The 17,380-nt window shown below is 53.8% G+C and overlaps 1 protein-coding gene across 8 annotated transcripts in view; it reads left to right on the forward strand.

The window, feature by feature from the left end:
* Nucleotides 1-16,166, forward strand: part of FGD3 (FYVE, RhoGEF and PH domain containing 3) — a 65,497-nt gene extending 49,331 nt beyond the window's left edge. For 6 of the 8 annotated variants that reach the window (XM_067041140.1, XM_067041136.1, XM_067041138.1 and 3 more), the window contains 8 exons: nucleotides 549-628; nucleotides 2,012-2,042; nucleotides 2,954-3,061; nucleotides 4,125-4,187; nucleotides 12,517-12,639; nucleotides 12,938-13,078; nucleotides 14,813-14,959; nucleotides 15,229-16,166. In XM_067041140.1, coding sequence (XP_066897241.1) covers nucleotides 549-628; nucleotides 2,012-2,042; nucleotides 2,954-3,061; nucleotides 4,125-4,187; nucleotides 12,517-12,639; nucleotides 12,938-13,078; nucleotides 14,813-14,959; nucleotides 15,229-15,471 — 936 coding nt within the window. In that variant the 3' untranslated portion in view covers nucleotides 15,472-16,166. The remainder of the gene's footprint in view (nucleotides 1-548; nucleotides 629-2,011; nucleotides 2,043-2,953; nucleotides 3,062-4,124; nucleotides 4,188-12,516; nucleotides 12,640-12,937; nucleotides 13,079-14,812; nucleotides 14,960-15,228) is intronic. The other 2 variants (XM_067041141.1, XM_067041139.1) reach the window with 1 other exon arrangement.
* Nucleotides 16,167-17,380: the final 1,214 nt, after the last annotated feature.

Genomic DNA, 17,380 nt, shown 5'->3' on the forward strand with positions numbered 1-17,380 from the left:
TGATACAAAAAAATCCCTTCTGACAGTGGCCAGCCTCTGGGCCACATCCAGCCAATGGCTGTGGGAGTCGGGTGTCGAGGGATAAGGGAAGTCTCCCTGTTGCAGACACCTGCAGATAGAAGGTACCTGCCCATGGGGCCTCAGAAACCCCATCAGAGTAGTGGAGATCCTCCTGGCTCTTCTGCTAAGATTCTCATCCCTGTGTCGGGAGTGCCCGTGGGTACCTTTGTGGGGAAAGGCACTGGGGCTGACTTCCTGGGAAGCCCTGAGAGCAGGAGATTTGGCCGACACAGTTCCAAGAACAGTGGATGAGTGGTCCTAGCCCTGCTTGAGCAGGTCGGTGGTCTACCCTCCACCATGGACTGACTCATGGAGTGGCCTGCAGCAACCATGACCCTAAGCCAAGCACTTCCCTGCAGACTCACTGGGTCACCTCTGCCCCCACTTCTCAGGGAAAGACCTCCAATTCTGAGAGTGTGAGTCCACAGTTCAGGACCTGCTAAAAGTGACCTACTGTTTTTGTTTTGTCCTTTGTTGTATGCCTTCAGGTGCAGGATGTCGTCAAGTCAAATGCAGCCCACACATTCATCATAACTGGAAAGAAAAGGTCCCTGGAGCTACAAACTCGGTAGGTTTCAGTTGCCTTGGTGTCTGCTGCTGCGTGAATGTGTTTGACCTGAAATTTTAGCAGGTGGCTTCCTTTTCTAAACTGGATAACCTTTCGATGTGTTTTTATTCATTTTACTCGCTTATTTGTAGTTTAAAATGTAACAGTACTAAGGGGAAGTCAATGAAAATTAAGCCTCTGCCCACCCCCTGTTCCCCACCCCCAGCAGACATTCTTAACCATCTCTGAAGTATCCTTCCATAATTTCTGTCCCCATACATATGTGCCTATTTTTTATCTTATTTATTTATTTTTAAAAATAAATTGATTGATTGATTGATTGATTTTTGGCTGTGTTGGGTCTTTGTTGCTGCGCACGGGCTTTCTCTAGTTGCAGCGAGCAAGGGCTACTCTCGTTGAGTAGCTCTTTGTGCTGCACAGGCTTCTCATTGTGGTGGCTTCTCTTGCTGCAGAGCACGGGCTCTAGGGCACACGGGCTTCAATAGTTGTGGCACGCAGGCTCAGTAGTTGTGGCTCACGGGCTTAGTTGCTCCACGGCATGTGGGAATCTTCCTGGACCAGGGCTCGAACCCTTGTCTCCTGCATTGGCAGGTGGATTGTTAACCACCGTGCCACCAGGGAAGCCCTGTATCTATTTTTTAAATCACAGATGACTATTTTCTATCTAGTCTGTTCTGCATCTTGCTTTTTTCATTTAATTTATCAGAAATCATCCCATATATGAGCACCATTTTCTAAAGCAGCATAATTTTCCAATATGATCGTTGGCTGGTTCCCATTGACGGGCACCTAGGTCCTCTGGGGTCTTGCTGTTGCAAATGGTGCTGCAAGCAGTATCCACGAACCAAGTTTTGTACATATGTGTCGTTACGTCCATCTGGTAGATTCCTGAAGTAAAATTGCTGGCCAAAGGGTAGCATGTCCATTTTAAATTTTGGTGGCTATTGTCACACTACCCTGTAAGATGGTGTGTGCCTTGTGGCAGGGCTTGGGAGACCCCATCTCTCACTGCTGCCAATGACGTGAGATCTTTGCAATGACCCATTGTGGCCCAGAGAAGTGTTGATTTACATCCACTGCAGAGGGCTCTGCATAGCAAGCTTACCACATCTAGCCACATCTGACTTCATCTGGCCACACCTGACCCCACCTGCACCCACAAGGCCACACTTAACTCCACCTGGCCACACTTGACCTCGCCTGACTTCACCTGGTGATACTGGCCACAGTGTTCCAGAGCATTTTGGGCCACTCTCCCGAGCCTTGAGTTGCACTTCCAGGCAGTGAGCAGCGCAGGCATGTACTGCAGGGCTGAGAGGAATCAGGTGGTTTAGAGTCAGTATCCAAGACTAAATGAATAAAATACTCTTTTGGCTTTTATAGGACAGAAGAGGAAAAGAAAGAATGGATTCAGGTGAAGCTCCTAAAGTTTTAAAGTAACCAAATAACCAAATTCTTGAGCGGTATGGCCATTTCATGTTGGAGCAAGGGATGGGATGGCCCCGTGTCCCCCCGCCAGGTATTACCCACCCATCTATCCACCTTGAAGTGATGGAGTGACCAAGTTTATAAGCACCTTCAGACTCCACAAACCTTTGAAACCATTCTCTTATTTGGGGCTCCCCAGTAAACAAATAAACATAAAAGCCTGGAGGTGGGCATGCAGGGAGGTGCCCTCACCCTGGGGAGGATCTCCACTGCCTGGCAGATCCAAGGTGGGTCCGTGTTGTCCTTCCCTCCATGGCTGGCAGGAGCGGTGGGTCTTGCAGGACGAGCAGCTTGACTTCCAGGATGGAGCCTGTGCTTCCAGAGACAGGCCAGGCAGTGTCCTGGGGCAGCCAGAGCAGGCTCAGCTCAGAACCAGCCATGGTAGGGACACAGGTCAAGAGGGCCACGTCAGAGCGGAGGCCAAGGCAGTGACCCGGGTTGGCAGACCACCACCAGGCCAAACGCTAACCACTAGTGATTTGTGGCTCCCAAAATTCATAAGACAGAAATCTGAGTGAGAAGAGAAAAAGGAAATTCAAACAGATATTAGATGGGAATGCCGTTGCGGGAAATGGAAACATGGCCTCAAATCCATATAAAATGTTCCAAGAGTATCTGCTCTTGGCTGGGGGTACTGCATGTGGGGTGGCACTGGGACTCGTGGAGATTGGAATGGGGACCTGGTCAGTCACTGATCACATCCCTGAGCCTTGTTTCCTCATCTCAGAGGACATGTGAGGCTGTTGGTCAGGGGAAAACGCAATGACCACAAGACCCTTGTCCTCACCCTCCTGGAATGCTCTCTGAGGGCCCTTGTTCTTTTGGGGTTTGTTTCAGGTCATTGAGGCCACCATTGAGAAGCAAAAGCAGAACAGCCAGACTTTCAAGGCCTTCAGTGGCTCCTTCAGCCAGGATGAGGATTCCTCCCTCACTCCAGAACCACCTGTGAGTGCCAGTGTCCCTGGGGCAACCCAGGCCCTTTGCACAGGACTGGTGTCTGGGAGGGAAGCTGGTCCCCATGCTCTCCTCTTGCCCACCTTTATTGAGCATCCATGTGGGGACCCCTGTACCTCGTAGCTGGGGTGGTCAGGGCTTGGACAGGAGGGAGGGAAGGACAGGCCTGGATAAAGCTGCTACATGAGGCATTGTCCTATCACATGCACCTAGGGGCTGTGATCTTATCAGCAGGGGTAGCTTGCTCCCAAGGGAAAGCTGTCCCCAGGCCTGGGGGGAGCCAGGAAGCAGGATCCCCACCCAGGGCCAGATGGGTCCACCCTAGGCCTTGACCATCCCCTCTGTCTGGGTACAACCAAACATGACTTCACAGTAAGGGTCCCTCACTCCATGCCTCAGGGACATCCCTAAAACTAAGGGATACCCAGCCCAGCCTGGCTGAGCAGCCCTGAGTCCCAGACACCAGGCCTGGTTGGCCCTCCCTGTGGTCTCACTGGTCTGTGGCCCACAGGCCACCTCATTATCCACTTAATATTTGCATCAAATCTCCATTTTGTCTGCTTTCTGGACTATTTTAGAAGAAAACTTTGTGTTGTCCCCGGGCAGGGAAAGTACTATCCCCTGCCTTGAAAAGAGGTGACCTGGAAACAGAACACTCTGCCCCACCCCATACCTGCCGTTAAAGTTGGTGCAGAGACAGAGCCTGACTGACCATAGAAGGCAGGGCACCGAGCTCTCCACAGATGCCTGAGGAAAGAGCTAGAGGCCAGGGCCACCTCACATGGTGTGATGCAGCTGGTTAGGCCTGGTGGGCCTCAAGGAGGTTCATACCTGCCCACCGCCCTCCACCCCAGCTGGGAAATGATAACTCTTCTGAGATGCTTTCAGACCAGTGAGGACAGATTCCCAAAGTCATAGCAAACACTAGGCCCCGACATTCTTCCTCTTGACCCTGTGACCAGACATAAGGAATGGTGGCATTTCAACACTGCATTGGATGTCAGCATGTGGCCACAGAACCTCTGCTCATGCCAGCTGTCTTTGTCCCCTCCAGATGGTGAGCGCCAACTCAGAGGTGCCTGCAGTGGTAGCCACTGGTGGAGGGGGTGCTGCAGGGGTGAGTGACCCCCCCCCAGCTTTGACAGGGGTGGGAGGTGGAAGTTGGGGTCAGACCAGGGTGACCTGAGGGTAAAGGGTTTAGCCTCCCCCTTCCATGTGACCTGGGTCCTCACAGTGATGTCCTCTGGGGCCTGTTGGGGGAGGCCTGGGGCAAGCCCGCTAGGACCCAAATGTCCATTTCCTTGGGTGGGTGAAGTTTACACAGCTGAGTTCTTCTGAAGACTTGTGCTCTTAATCACAGGTAAAGTATGCCTGGATGAAATGTGGATCAAGGTGGTACCTGGCCCTCAGGTGGCTCAGTCAATGTGGGCGGACAAGGCGTGGTCCAGGGTCAGATAGCCTGTGTCCATGTCCCCACCCTGACAGGGCCAGGCCACGGGACTATGCCCGAGTCCCTCCTGCTCTGTCAGTTTGGGAGATTAGTAACAGGGTAAATGTGTGTGCCTTGCATGCAGTGAGTATCCAGTACAGGGAAGCATCATTATTAACCACTGGGCCTAATAGTCTTGAAGTCTGATGACAATTATAAGCCTAGACTACCAAGGAGGTGCTGTACCCTGCATCCTGAGAGGGGATTCTCCTGGGCATCTTCGCTTTGCTGTATCCCTCAGTTTTCTGGGCTCAGAAGGAATGAGTGGAGGCCTGAGCCCCAGCCTGACCCCTAACAGGGGGTTTGCTGCTAAAGGGGAACTTCTTCCATGGGTAGGTCGGTACTGCCCCCACATTCTCCCCACTGTGCCTGCCTCTCCTTCCCTCCCCCCAACTTCTCTTTCTCACATCCCTCATCTGGGCCAGCACTCCCTTGGTGGCAGGTGCTCCCCAGTTGGACAGCAAAGTCTGCCTGAACCTAGCACCAACTTGCAGAGCTCCTTCTTTTCTGCCTACAAGGGCCACCCTGCTGGTCATCACAGCCATTCTGGGTTGGCACTTGTTAGGGTCAGCCCATTTTAGGAAGAGGAAATGGGCTTGATAGGTGAGGAGACCTGGCCTTTGGCTCGAAGGCCTTGTGGTGGGACTTGACTTTCCTGGGACAGCAGCAGAGTGAGGGACAGATGTCTAGCTCATCATGGGGAGTAAGTGTTCCTGTCCTGACTTAGATTTTTAGTAAGAAAACTAGTCCCCTCCTCCCACACAATCCATGCTGCTGGGTAGCATTGAGCCCCTGCTGAGGCCCCAGAACAGATGTGCCCAGATGCCCCAGTCCCCTGCTCTGTTACAAGAGCACAAGCTTTGCCAGGTTACCACACGACCCCTGACCCGACGTGTCCGACTGCCAGGCTCTGGGAAAACCTTGAGAAGTTTTTGGGCTCCCATGGAGGGATGGAGCGTTTCTAGGGCATGATGGGCTTCAGGGACCAAGTGAGAGGAGGGAACCCCCTTATCTGAGTGCTACTGCTGCCACAGGGTGGCACTGCAAGAACCAAAGGGAGCCTGTGCTAATTTGTTTGAACTCAGAGTCAGGAACTCTGAAAGCAGCACTATCAGCAGGGAAGAGATGGTCTCGTCACAGCCCCTCAAACTCCCTGAGGGGCTTCCTACATTGTGGCTCTGTCTGGCCTTGACTTCCTTCCAGCCCACCCTCCCCCACCATGCCCTGGCCTCCCTCACTTGGCCGTGTCCCAGGGCCTTTGCACCTGCTATCCCCTCTGTGCAGAATGCTTCAAATATGCCTACTGTGCCCCAAGGCCTCATACGTGAAGCCCTCGCGGCTGACCCCAGAGTCACAGACAAGTGTTTCTCACATGAAGCAACCCACCATCAGCGTTCTAAATCACCAAACTGTGCGTGTGAGGCTGGCAGTGTGCTATTGGGCTCCTTTCTGGAACGTCTAGGAATGTCATGAAAAGCAGCTTGCACACTCAAGCTTCATCTGTATAACTAACTGACCAGAGAAAAATGACAGATGGGGCCTCTGCAGCTTTCCAGTCAGCTCCAGGGTCCCTCGGCCAGGGTCTCTGACAACCTCCATGATGGCACTTTGCATGAAGCACTGCTTCTCCCTGCCTCTGCAGGGGAGCTGAGCTGGACCCCCTGCAGGGCCCTCTGCTATCCGACCCTTGGCCTGGGGCAGGCCGGAAGGCATCAAGGGCCGTGAGCAACTCCCATTCTTTGTAGGGTGAGTCCACAGGCAGGCCTCAGTCCGTGGATGCAGGGAAAAGTGGAAGTGGCTGCGGGCTGTGTGGTCAGGGAGACAGGGCTGAGGAAGATCCAGTGCCAAGGCAGAGAGAGAGGAGCAGGAGGTGGGGCTGGCACACACGACAAGCAGTGCCCATCAGAGAATGTTCTAGCTGGAAGGGACCTGAAGGTCACATGTTTAATGTTTTAACACGTGGAGTGGGTCCTGATATGAGGCCTTAGGCAACTCCTCCCCCTCTATCCTCACCTTCCCTTGGGTGGGGAGAGAGAGAGAGAAGCTGTGTCATGTGTCTGTTGGCCACTTGGGTGCCCCTCCGATCGGTTACCCAACTCCTTTGACAGATGAAAAGGTAATTGAGAGTCCCTGAGGCTCAGGGCCTCAGCCCACTCCAGGGGTCTGCCCAGGCCAGGCTGCAGACTCGCTGGGCACCGATGGCGACGCTCAGCCAGTGGATGTGCAGGCCACTCCACCTTCTTCTACCCAGGGGCTCAGCCTTCCAAGGGCTCTGCAGCATCTTTGACTTGCCAGATGCTCAGGATCACAATTCAAGTTCAGGCCTCCTTGTCCCAGTCCCTTTATCCACCCAAAGCCAGGCCCAGGCCCTACAACAGACAAACGCTTGTCAGCAACAGACTTGCAGCTCCGGCCCCGGCACACATGGCCCGGCCGTGGTTTTTCTCATTTGTGTTTCTGATGAGCACAGGTTTTGGTGGACCCAGGAGGGCAGCTCAGTGAAGCTCCTGCCATACAGGGCGAGTCCGAGATGTGCTCAGTGGATATTTGTGGAAAGTACCCCAAAGTGGGTTTTAATTCTGTTACTTGAAAGAGTGATCTTTGCTACAACATGCCAGATGTAAGCTTTTGGAGAGGAAATGTAAACTCCCTCTTGGTGTGCTCATTTGATTTCCTGGTGTTGTCCTCAGACGCACAGTTCCCACAAGGCCCTCTTTCCCAAGAAAAGCTAAACCCAAACCAGGAAGTTTTGCAAGGGAGTCTTACAGAATCCAAAGACTTCCCCGTTCTGCAAAAGTTGCGTCTCTCTTCACAGAAGCACAGAAATGTCAGAGTCCAAAAGGCCTCCCTGGGCTCCAGACCCACCATGGCAACATATGGACCCTTCCACGATGCCGTGAAAGGCCCCATCCCTGCCAGCCGTCATTCAGCGTGCACGAACTCAGTGCCGCCCTTCCACCCCAAGCCCAGGACAGGGCTGCCTGTGAAGGGCAGAGGACCTGGGCTGCACCCACCACAGGGCCGGGCCTAAGACCCAGGCCTATGTCCACACCCTTTAGGACCAATGATAACTGTGTGGCTCCATCTTCTCAGGCTGGTTGTCAGGGTCACTGTTTGGGACCCGAATCCTACCTGAATTTTCCTCCTGCTTCCCTGCTTTGTAAGTGAATCTGCTGAAGAGGAAACGCTGAGTAAAACAGGCCCTCAGCACAGACCTCCCAGGCCCACGCTTGTGCATTTGGAGCGCTTTGGGTGAAGTTACTTGGCTGTTACTGGGGAAGCCACGGTTCCACACCTCCCTGGTTAGACTTGGCCCGGGCCTTTCCAATGTCTCCACATCCAAAGAGAAAATCTGAGCCCCTCCCTTTGGTTGACCTATTCTATATCCTCATCCAAAAAGGAAGTATGGTTGGCCAGGAAGACCTGTCCTCAACGATGCAGGTGGGCTCACCTCAGCCACCTGGTCACCAGCCCTCGGTGTCGGGAACTGCCTGGGGGAGCCGCATCAAGCATGGGCCGTGGTGGCTCACAGTCTTCAGCACCGAGGAAGCTGGTGCCCAGCCAAGAAAGCTGATACTCAGACCCTGTCTGATCACCGAACTGCAGCCTAAAAAAGGAAGCCAGGAAGGGTTGCTCTTCCAAGCCCCAGCCCCAAGATGCTCAGCTCTAGGAACTGCCCTCTGGTCCCTCTGGCCAGGACGGGGTCCCTGCTGACCTTCAGGAGCTGAGCTCTTGGCCACATACCCGTGGCCCGCTACAGCCTCTCCTCCATCTCGTGGGCAGCCCTGCCCCTCAGGGATGCCCCAGTAGCCCCCATGGCCTCCCTGTGTTCTCAGCAGTTGTGCAGTGCTGTTCGCAGGGTCTGGAGAGCCAAGGTTCTACAGCACGTGTAAGTGCTTGAAAACAAGACAGCGGATCCAGCCACCCTGCCACTGACCACTCCCACCTCAGGTGCCCTTGGTGTCCTCACCTGGAAAACAGGCATGGCAGGGTCACCATGAAGGCTGGTAGAGGGCTGAGGCTCCTGGGCCACGGCAGACCCAGGGATGGCCCCTCCTCTCTCTTCTCATGTCTGAACCCAGCAGTCCTGAGAGATGGTCTCAAGGGAAGGAGCCCTGAGTGGGGCAGACAGATGTGCCTCAGGGCTAGAGTGTGGCTGGCAGCCAAGGTCAGGTGACAGGGGTGGCCTCCAGTAAGGCATGTGGCTGTGGGGAGCGTCAGTATTGCTTGTCAGGTCTGTGCCACCCATTTTCCACCCACAGGGCTCTGTGGTCCTGAGCTGCATGGAATAAACTGAGAGGGGGCCCAAGGTTTTCTTACACCCAGTGTCCATGGAGTCAGGGGTCATGAGATGGAGGAGGAGGGTGATGGGGTCTTGGGCAGGACAAGTGTCCCTATCACCCTCAGAGGCACCAGCTGATCCCAGGGCTCCTCGTACCAGGGGGCCAGCACTGGCCTCACAGTGGTGGGGCCCACAGTGGGTTCTATGAGCAGAAGCAGCAGAGCTAGAAAGCATAGGCCAGAATTAGTGTGCTCAGGCTACTTAACAAAGTGCCACAGACACTTACTCTCTAACAGTTCTGAAGGCTGGAAGTCCAGGATCAAGGTGTTGGTAGGGCTGGTTTCTCCTGAGGCCTGTCGACTTAAAGAAAAACACACAACTTAGAGTTGAGTTTAAGTTTTATTCAGGATCTTACTGAGGACTATAGCCTGAGAGACAGCTCTGAGGAACTGCTTGTAAGAGGGAGGGGAGGAGCCAGTATATGTACGAATTTTTTGGCTAGGAAATACATATAGTCAAGCATACATTTTGGTAAAAGATTCCTGCTATATCACAAAGAACAGATATCTTAAGTTAATACTTTTAAGTGTTTTTCTCTGCATGGGAAGCTGCAAGAATCTGTGGTCACTGAAATTCTTTCTGAGATGTGCATCTATCTCGGGGCCTGTTTCTCCCAACACACAGAATGCCTCATCTTGTTTCTTCATCCTGAATTCCCTCCAGGGTACACTGTTGTGGGTGACTGCAGTGGGTGCATCTTAACACTTATATAACTGGATGATAAGTGGCACTCTTTGTTCTTTTTTTGTTTACAGGTATCTCTCCTTGGCATGTGGATAGCCATCTTCCCCCTGTGTCCTCACATAGTCTTGCCTCTGTGTATGTCCATGTCCTAATCTCCTCTTCTTATAAGGACACCAGTTATATTGGATTAAGGCCCACCCTAGTGACCTCATTTTACCTTAATCACCTCTTTAAAGGCCCTCTCTCCAAATACAGTCACATTCCGAGGTGCTGGGGGTTAGAACTGCAAACTATGACTTTTGGGGGACACAATTCAGCCCGTAACAGCCTCCAATGCCCAAGCCCCTCCCTTCTGTCCCCCTCACCCCCAACCAGTGCATCTCTTTCTCCTTAAACTTGCAGAGTTTATATTAAACATATATTTAGTTTATTTTGTTCAAATTTTTATTAGGGAAGCTTTGGACACACACAAGTAGAAATAACAGACAGCGAGACCCCCACACCAGCCTGGAGCAACTTCAACTTTGTACTATTCATGTTTTATCTGTCTTTCCACCCCTATCCTCACCCCACCCCCACTTACTCTTCTTTCTCCTGGAATATTTTTAAAACAAATCTCAGACCTCATTTTATTCTGCTCAGAAACACTAATGTTAAACTTATTTTAAGTGTTTCTCTTTTAAACAGAAAAAGTGTCTCTGGGCCTCAGTTTCCCCATCTGTGCAAGGGAGAGGTTGAGACAAGAACTTCCAGTAGCCATTCTAGCTCTGACATCCTGGGGAGTTTGATACATATCTGCGACATTTCTTAAAATCTTAAGTTTGTGGTGAATTGACTGTGTTTTCTGCTGGGACCCCAGCGCCCCCTACCCACACAGAGAGGAAGTGCTAGGGGGCTGGGGCGGTTCAAAGCTAGAAAGCGCTTTCATCAAACGATGGGGCATTTCCTGAGAGCCATAGTAATATGTAAGGGCAATAGCAAAACCAGTCAGGATTCTTGTGCTGTGACAGGGTTCAGGGCCAGGGGCGGTTCCTCACCCCACTTTACAGATGAGGAAACCAAGCTTGGAGAGGAGAAGTGACTTGTGCAGCGTCTCATGGCTGATGAGGGGCAGGGCAAGGGCCTGGGAGCTGTCCCGCAACTTGCACCACTCCTAATCATATGGGGAAACCTAATCAGACAGTGCTACTGAGCCCCCACCCCAGCCTCGCCCTGCATGGTCGGTACCAATCCCACCTTCACTCCCTCCTGCCTCCTGCTCACCTCCCAAGCCCTTGCATCAGGTGGGGCTGGGGTCCTGGACACGACTGATGTCACTATGGCCAGGGGTAGGCAGCCAGAGCAGACCACATAGGTTCCCTCACCCAGCTCTCAAACCGCCATCCACAGTGCAGAGGGAGCACAGTCCTCAATGGGAATGTGAGGCAGGAGGTGGGGGGGTGGTTGGGGGGGCTGGTCAGTGAGTGGCTGGTTTGCTTTTCTACGTGTCTATTGGTTTTCTTCCTCTTTCACAAGCTGTTCTCGGTGAACACTTGAGAAAATCCAGATAAGAGAGTCAGATAAGAGTAACTCTACCCCAAACAGCCAATAAGATCATCAGGGTGTGCTTCCTTCCAGTCTTTTTTTCACACACGTACTCTTTTTGGTATAAACACTATACGCTATTGTACGTTATTTTGCAACTTGCTTGTTTCCCTTAGCAATATAACTTGACACCTTTAAACAGCCTTCCAACATGTCGCCTTGACATCTACCTCCCATCTATGATTTATATAACTGTTCCTTAGTTTTAGACTGCATTCGACTTTTTAAAATTTGTAAATATGTTTAACTAAAAAAGGAATACTTTTTTTTATTTTTTCTTTTTTTTCTTTTTTTTTTTTTCACGGTACGCGGGCCTCTCACTGTTGTGGCCTCTCCCACTGCAGAGCACAGGCTCCGGATGCGCAGGCTCAGCGGCCATGGCTCACGGGCCCAGCCGCTCCGCGGCATGTGGGATCTTCCCGGACCCGGGGCACGAACGCGTGTCCCCTGCATCGGCAGGCGGACTCTCAACCACTGCGCCACCAGGGAAGCCCAAAAAGGAATACTTTTTAAAAAAAAAGTAAAGTGATAGAATAAAATGAAAACCTCTCTCCCACTGTTGCCTGCCACTCTCCAATTCCTCTTTGCTCCAAGGAGTTTGATGTGGATCTTGTAAAACTTTTTGAGAAACCTTACACAAAACAGCTGTTTAAACGTAAAAGAAAACAAACACAAAAGAAGTAAAAGCATTTTATAGTGTGTTCTTGTGACTAGTCTTAAAGATCTTCTAACCTCTCTGAACACACAACATGTTTCATGACTTCCTGTTGTCTTGCTGAAAGGACTCATCCCTCTTTTGTGGGAAATTCAGGCAGCATCGGAGGAGATAGAGAGGGGAGTCCAGCCCCTGACCCTGCTCCCACCCCAGGACAGTGCTCTCGCACGTGTTGGGTGGGCAACTGCATACCCCTGAGTGCCTGGCATGGAGCAGGCACCATGCTCTGGGGTCCAATGAAGGACAGAGCATGAAAGCAAGGGCCACCTGGCTGGATGCTGGGTGCAGACACCCCAGTCCTTGGCGTCTGGGCTCCTGCGCAGAGCAGCCACCATTTCCCCCAGTGTGGGTTCCGGTTGTTATCTTTGCAGACACGAGAAGCCACTGACTTCCGTGGTGGGACAAGTCATTCCAAGCACAGAGTTCCTGTTCCCCTTGGACTCTCACCCTGTGTGACAACAGGGCAGCTTCTGGGGAGTGAGGCTGGGCAGGGGGCCATGGCCAGTGTGGCTCCTGCTTAATTCCCTTCTGCACATCTGGCTTTCTTGCCCTGCATGTGCATTGTCTGTGTATCGCACAGCTGCCACTCCACATGTGCTGGGAAGCTGACTGCAGCCGTTTGCCTCCCACAGCTTGAGCCCAGGAGAGGCTCCTCTAAGACCAGACGTGACAAGGAGAAGCAGGGCTGCAGCAGCTGCGGCGAGACCTTCAACTCCATCACCAAAAGGAAGCACCACTGCAAGTTGTGCGGGGTGGTGAGTCCAGGTGGGAGGAGGCCAGCTGCTGGGGCCTCCATGTGCTTAGTTCCTCCTCCCAATCTTCTTTCCATGCACACAGACTCCTGGATCCTGGACCTTCTGAGCAAGAAGGCAGGTCCTGGAGGCCCAGCAGGGGCCAGACTTGGGGTCTCTGCCCTGTGGACAAGGCTCCCGACTCCCATGGATCACAGACAAGCCCTTCCCCTCCACATGCCGTTACACCTGTCCTTCCAGCCTTCTTCTGGATAGTCTTCTGTCCCTGGGCATTGGGGTCACAGGTGCCCTTGTCTTGCAGGTCATCTGTGGGAAGTGCTCCGAGTTCAAGGCCGAGAACGGCAGGCAGAGCCGTGTCTGCCGAGAGTGTTTCCTGACCCAGCCGGTGGCCCCCTCGAGCCCCAGCCTCGAGGAGCCCTTGGAGCCCAAGCAGAGCACAGAGGTGGGTGGGCTGGGGCTGGTAAGCCTTCCAGACACAAGACCCCAGAAGCCTTGACAGACTGTGCTCCTAGAGCTGTCGCCTTCCCTGGGACCAGGACTGGTAGGGCTCAGTTGGGTCCATAGGCCACTGAGAGCAGCAATCAGTTGAATGCCAAATAATCACGTGTGTGAGTGTTGGGCTCTTAGGATCCAGTCATGGCCGAGAGCTTGGGAACCATTTGCACTCAGGAGTTAGATGGTGCATTAGTCAGCTCAGGCTGTATAACAAATACCACAGGATGGACAGCTTAAACAACAGAAACTTATTTCTTCATAGTCCTGGAGGGTGGAATTCTGAGATCAAGGTGTCAGAAAGCTGGTTTCTCCTGAGGTCTCTCTCCTTGGCTTGTAGATGGACATATTCTCCCTGTGTCTTCACACAGTCTTTTCTTTGTGGGTGTCTGTGTCCTAATCTCCACTTCTTATGAGGACACTAGTCATATTGGATTGGAGCCCATACATATGACCTCATTTTAACTTAATTACCTCCTTAGAGGCCCCATCTCCAAACACAGTCACATGGGGGGTTAGGGCTTCAACATATGGGTTTGAGGGCAAACAATTCAGCCCACAGCAGATGGGAACAAGTGTCACCTTCACTCATGGTCCCTCTGATTGAAGGCCTGGAGGCCCTGCCGAAAGGAGATGCTGCCCCTGCCTTGCCCAAGCCATCATGGGGCTAGGGGGCAGTCAGGACACCAGCAACCTTCTCACCTCCTGTCCTCCTGAGCATGGCTGCTGCCTTCCAGGCCCTCCTTCAAGGGCAATGTACCTATTTGTTGAGGTAACAGGAAAGCTGGAAAAGTGAGAATGTGGTTTCCAAAAAAGTACATTTTTCCATTCTCTCCACATAACATAGTGCATAATTCTCAAGGCCAACTGCACATCGGGGTCTTCTGGGAAGCTATTTATAATGTCAGTTTCCCTTCCCAAAGGTTCCAGGGAGGGTCATCCGGGTGGGCCAGGACTCTGGTTGGAGGCCCAATTAGGGTCTCTGTATGTTAGAGGTCAAGTGCATCAGTATATTAGAACTGAGTGCAGGATTATCTCAATAGAGGAGAGAGGAGCCCCTTGCACAGCCCTCTTGGTCCCCTCATCTATACACTTTAAATGCTGTGTTTGGGAGACCCAGGTCTCAGGTCCGAGCAGGGATGAGTTTTGCCAGGTGTGTCTGAGGGGCTTCCTGATGACCTAGGGGTTGTGTCCATGACTGCTCTAAACACATCAGAAGAAAGGGAGGGGTGTGTGTGTGGTGTGTGTGTGTGTGATGTGTATGTGAGTGTGTATGTTTGTGTGTACTGTGTGTGTGGTGAGTGTGTGTGAGGTGTGTGAGGGTGTTGGGGGGGTGGTACGGGTGTATATGTGTGTGTGAATGTGTGTGGTATGTGTGGTGTTATGTATGAGAGGTGTGTGTGTACAGGAAAATCATCAACAGCTGCCACATTCTGGTTCCTTGCTGTTCCATTTTTTCCTACCTTATCTTTATTTCTGTCCTGACCCTCTTGTGGTCTCACTGCCTAGAAGGTCCAGCCCAATCCCAAGTGGCCTTGCAGTGACCCTGGGGAAGCTCAGGCTGGCCCAGGCCTTGTCCAGTTGTCTCCCCCTCCCCTCTCCCTCCAGAGCTTTGGCCTTGGTGCTTCCTGGAGAGTGGCTCTTACAAGGGAGACTCCACCTGACTTGTCCTCTGTGTCCCCAGAAGCCAGCCACTGTGGACCCCCCGCCCAGCCTGCTCTGTGGCCCCCTACTGGTGTCGGATGGCGGCACAGCCTGGAGCAAGGTGTGGGCTGCCATCTCTGAGTCGGACTCCCTGGAGTTGGTGCTGCACCTTCGAGGAGGCAGCCAGGTGTGTCCTCTGTCCACTGGGCCACACTGGGGGTGGGGTGGGTCCACCCTGCTCCGGCAGCCCACAGCCTCAAGCCCACGGCGCCCAGATAGGCCTGGGCCATGCAGCCTGGGGCCAACCCCACGTGGGGGGTGGCTCATGTGACCCTAGGGCCTCGGTTTCCCCCACTGTCCAGAATCACCCTTCTGCTGCCCACTTGTGGGAGATGGTATTTAGTGATGCCAGGACTCCAGAGGCCGGGGTGCTGATGCTCCTCTCCTTTTCTGCAGGATGGCCAGCTGCTGCATGCCATCCCCCTCTCTGGCTGCAGGGTGAGTGTGCCAGACCCCGCACAGAGGCTGGATGCTGGACACATGTGGCAGCTGCAGCAGGCCCAGCAGTCTTTGTACCTGAGTGCCCCGTCCGCCGAGCTGCAGCAGCAGTGGTTGGAGGCCCTGAGCTCGGCAGCCCACTGGCACCCGGCCCAGGCCAGCCCGGGGGCCCAGCAGCCCCAGGCCCCAGCTGCCCCATGAGCTGAGTCTCTGCCACGTCTCCTAGCTGTACAGCCACCGCGGCAGGGCCTATACTCATCTGAGAGGTGGCATCAAGGCCACATGCAGGCATGAAGGGAGCCTGGACTGCTGAGGGACCAACAGGCCACATAGCACTTGGCCCTGGAGGGTTCCTCCACATCAGAGAGGAGAAAAATGAGGCCCAAACAGGGGCAGCCAATTGCCCAGGGTCACCCAGCACGTCCCTCAAAGACCCAGGCCTCTGCCTGCAGGCCCAGCAGTGTGGCCCAGAGTGGGGTGTGGGGTGACTGTCAAGAAAACTCCATCTGAGTGGGCAGTGAGGGGTCATCTGCGCCGGAAGACAGAAGGAGCTCATGGGTGGTGCCCAGGGACACCTGGTGGATGTCTGCAGTCATGCCACCCCTCCTGACGGTTGCCCACCCATCTATACCATCTATATCCGTGTGAGCTGAATCATACTGGCCCCCTGGACTCCACCTCTCTCCTCTTTCCTCTCCCGGGGACTGGGCACGCCCTGTGCCACCTCGTAGCTTGCCACCCCATTTGGAGATGCCCACGGGAGCGAGTGGTGGGTTCCTGAATATCCGTGCTGCAAAACTACAGGGGGACCACACAGGCGTTGTGTGGGGGCCTGAGATTTGTGCCTGGTGGGTGGTGGACAGTGCTTATCTACATAAATAAATGCTGGCAGCCAACAGGTGGACACAGCCCTGGGGCAGGGTCTCCCCACAGGGGGCCTGCTGGTTGTGTGATGGAGAATGAGGGTAACAGATGGGCACAGCCGGTAATGAGGCCCTGGACCCCAATCCAGGCCTGAAGGGTGCAAGTAACACCCCTGTGGTTGCCCCAGGATGCAGCGGCATTAGACAGCGGGGCCTCAGACAAGGTGCCATACCTGGTGACCTGCTCTGTGTCCCTGGCCATGCTAGTGAGGTAGACAGGGCCATCTGCCCCTGTAGCAAGTGGAGCCAGACTTAGATATGGGATCGTGGGGGTGCTGGCTACTCACAAAGGTGTCGGGAAGGTCTATTTGCACCGGAGCCCTGAGGGCCTTGAGGGAGAGCTGAGGGACTTAGAGACTGATGACTGAGGGGTGTCCAGTCCCTTGGGACCCCCATCCCTCTAACATCCACAAGGCACCCTGCAGGGATGCCTGTCACTGCCCAGCCATAGGCAGGCTTGCAGGGCACATATCTGTGGGCTGAGAGGGCCATTGTGGGAGCCAGAAATGGATGACTGGGTATGGGTGAGGCGGGGGTGGGGCCCAGGTAAGGAGTGACAGGGCACAGGTGAGGTGCTCAGGGCACAGGTGAGTTGGGACCCAGGTGAAGTGGGCAGGGCCCAGGTGAGGTAGGACAGGACACGGGTAAAGTAGAGACCCAGGTGAGGTGGGCAGGGCACAGGTGAGCTTAGGCATGAGTCAGCGCCGTCCCCCACATACACACCCTGCTATGCCTGGACGCTGCTGCAGCTGTATACCTGCTGCATACCTGGGCCTCAATCCTGCATCTGTGAGAGCTCACCACCCTGCAGATGGTGTTCTGAAGCCGCTTGGTACCGGCAACTTGCTCACTGGGAAGGGGAAGTCAGGCACTTCCAACTGTGCTCTTACTCAAGGAAATACAGCAAAGTCCCTGCCCATGGAGCCAAGGCAGGGACAGCAGATGTCAGAGGCATTGAAGGGACCTGAAGCCCAGCTGGCCTCTTCCCGCTGGTCCTGCCCCTTCTCCCTCAGAGCTCTGCTCTCTCTGCCTCATGCACTGACTGAGCGGGCCTAGTGGGGCTCCTTCTCAGGGTCAACTCTGTAATACTCCAGTCTCACCTCAACCCCAGGATGTTCCCACTTGACAGTCGAGGAAACAGTCACAGAAAGGATGCCCCCAAGAGTTCCACAGTTCCAGACCAAGTG

The sequence above is a fragment of the Kogia breviceps genome, chromosome 8 (assembly GCF_026419965.1).
Source record: "Kogia breviceps isolate mKogBre1 chromosome 8, mKogBre1 haplotype 1, whole genome shotgun sequence".
NCBI lineage: Eukaryota > Metazoa > Chordata > Mammalia > Artiodactyla > Physeteridae > Kogia > Kogia breviceps.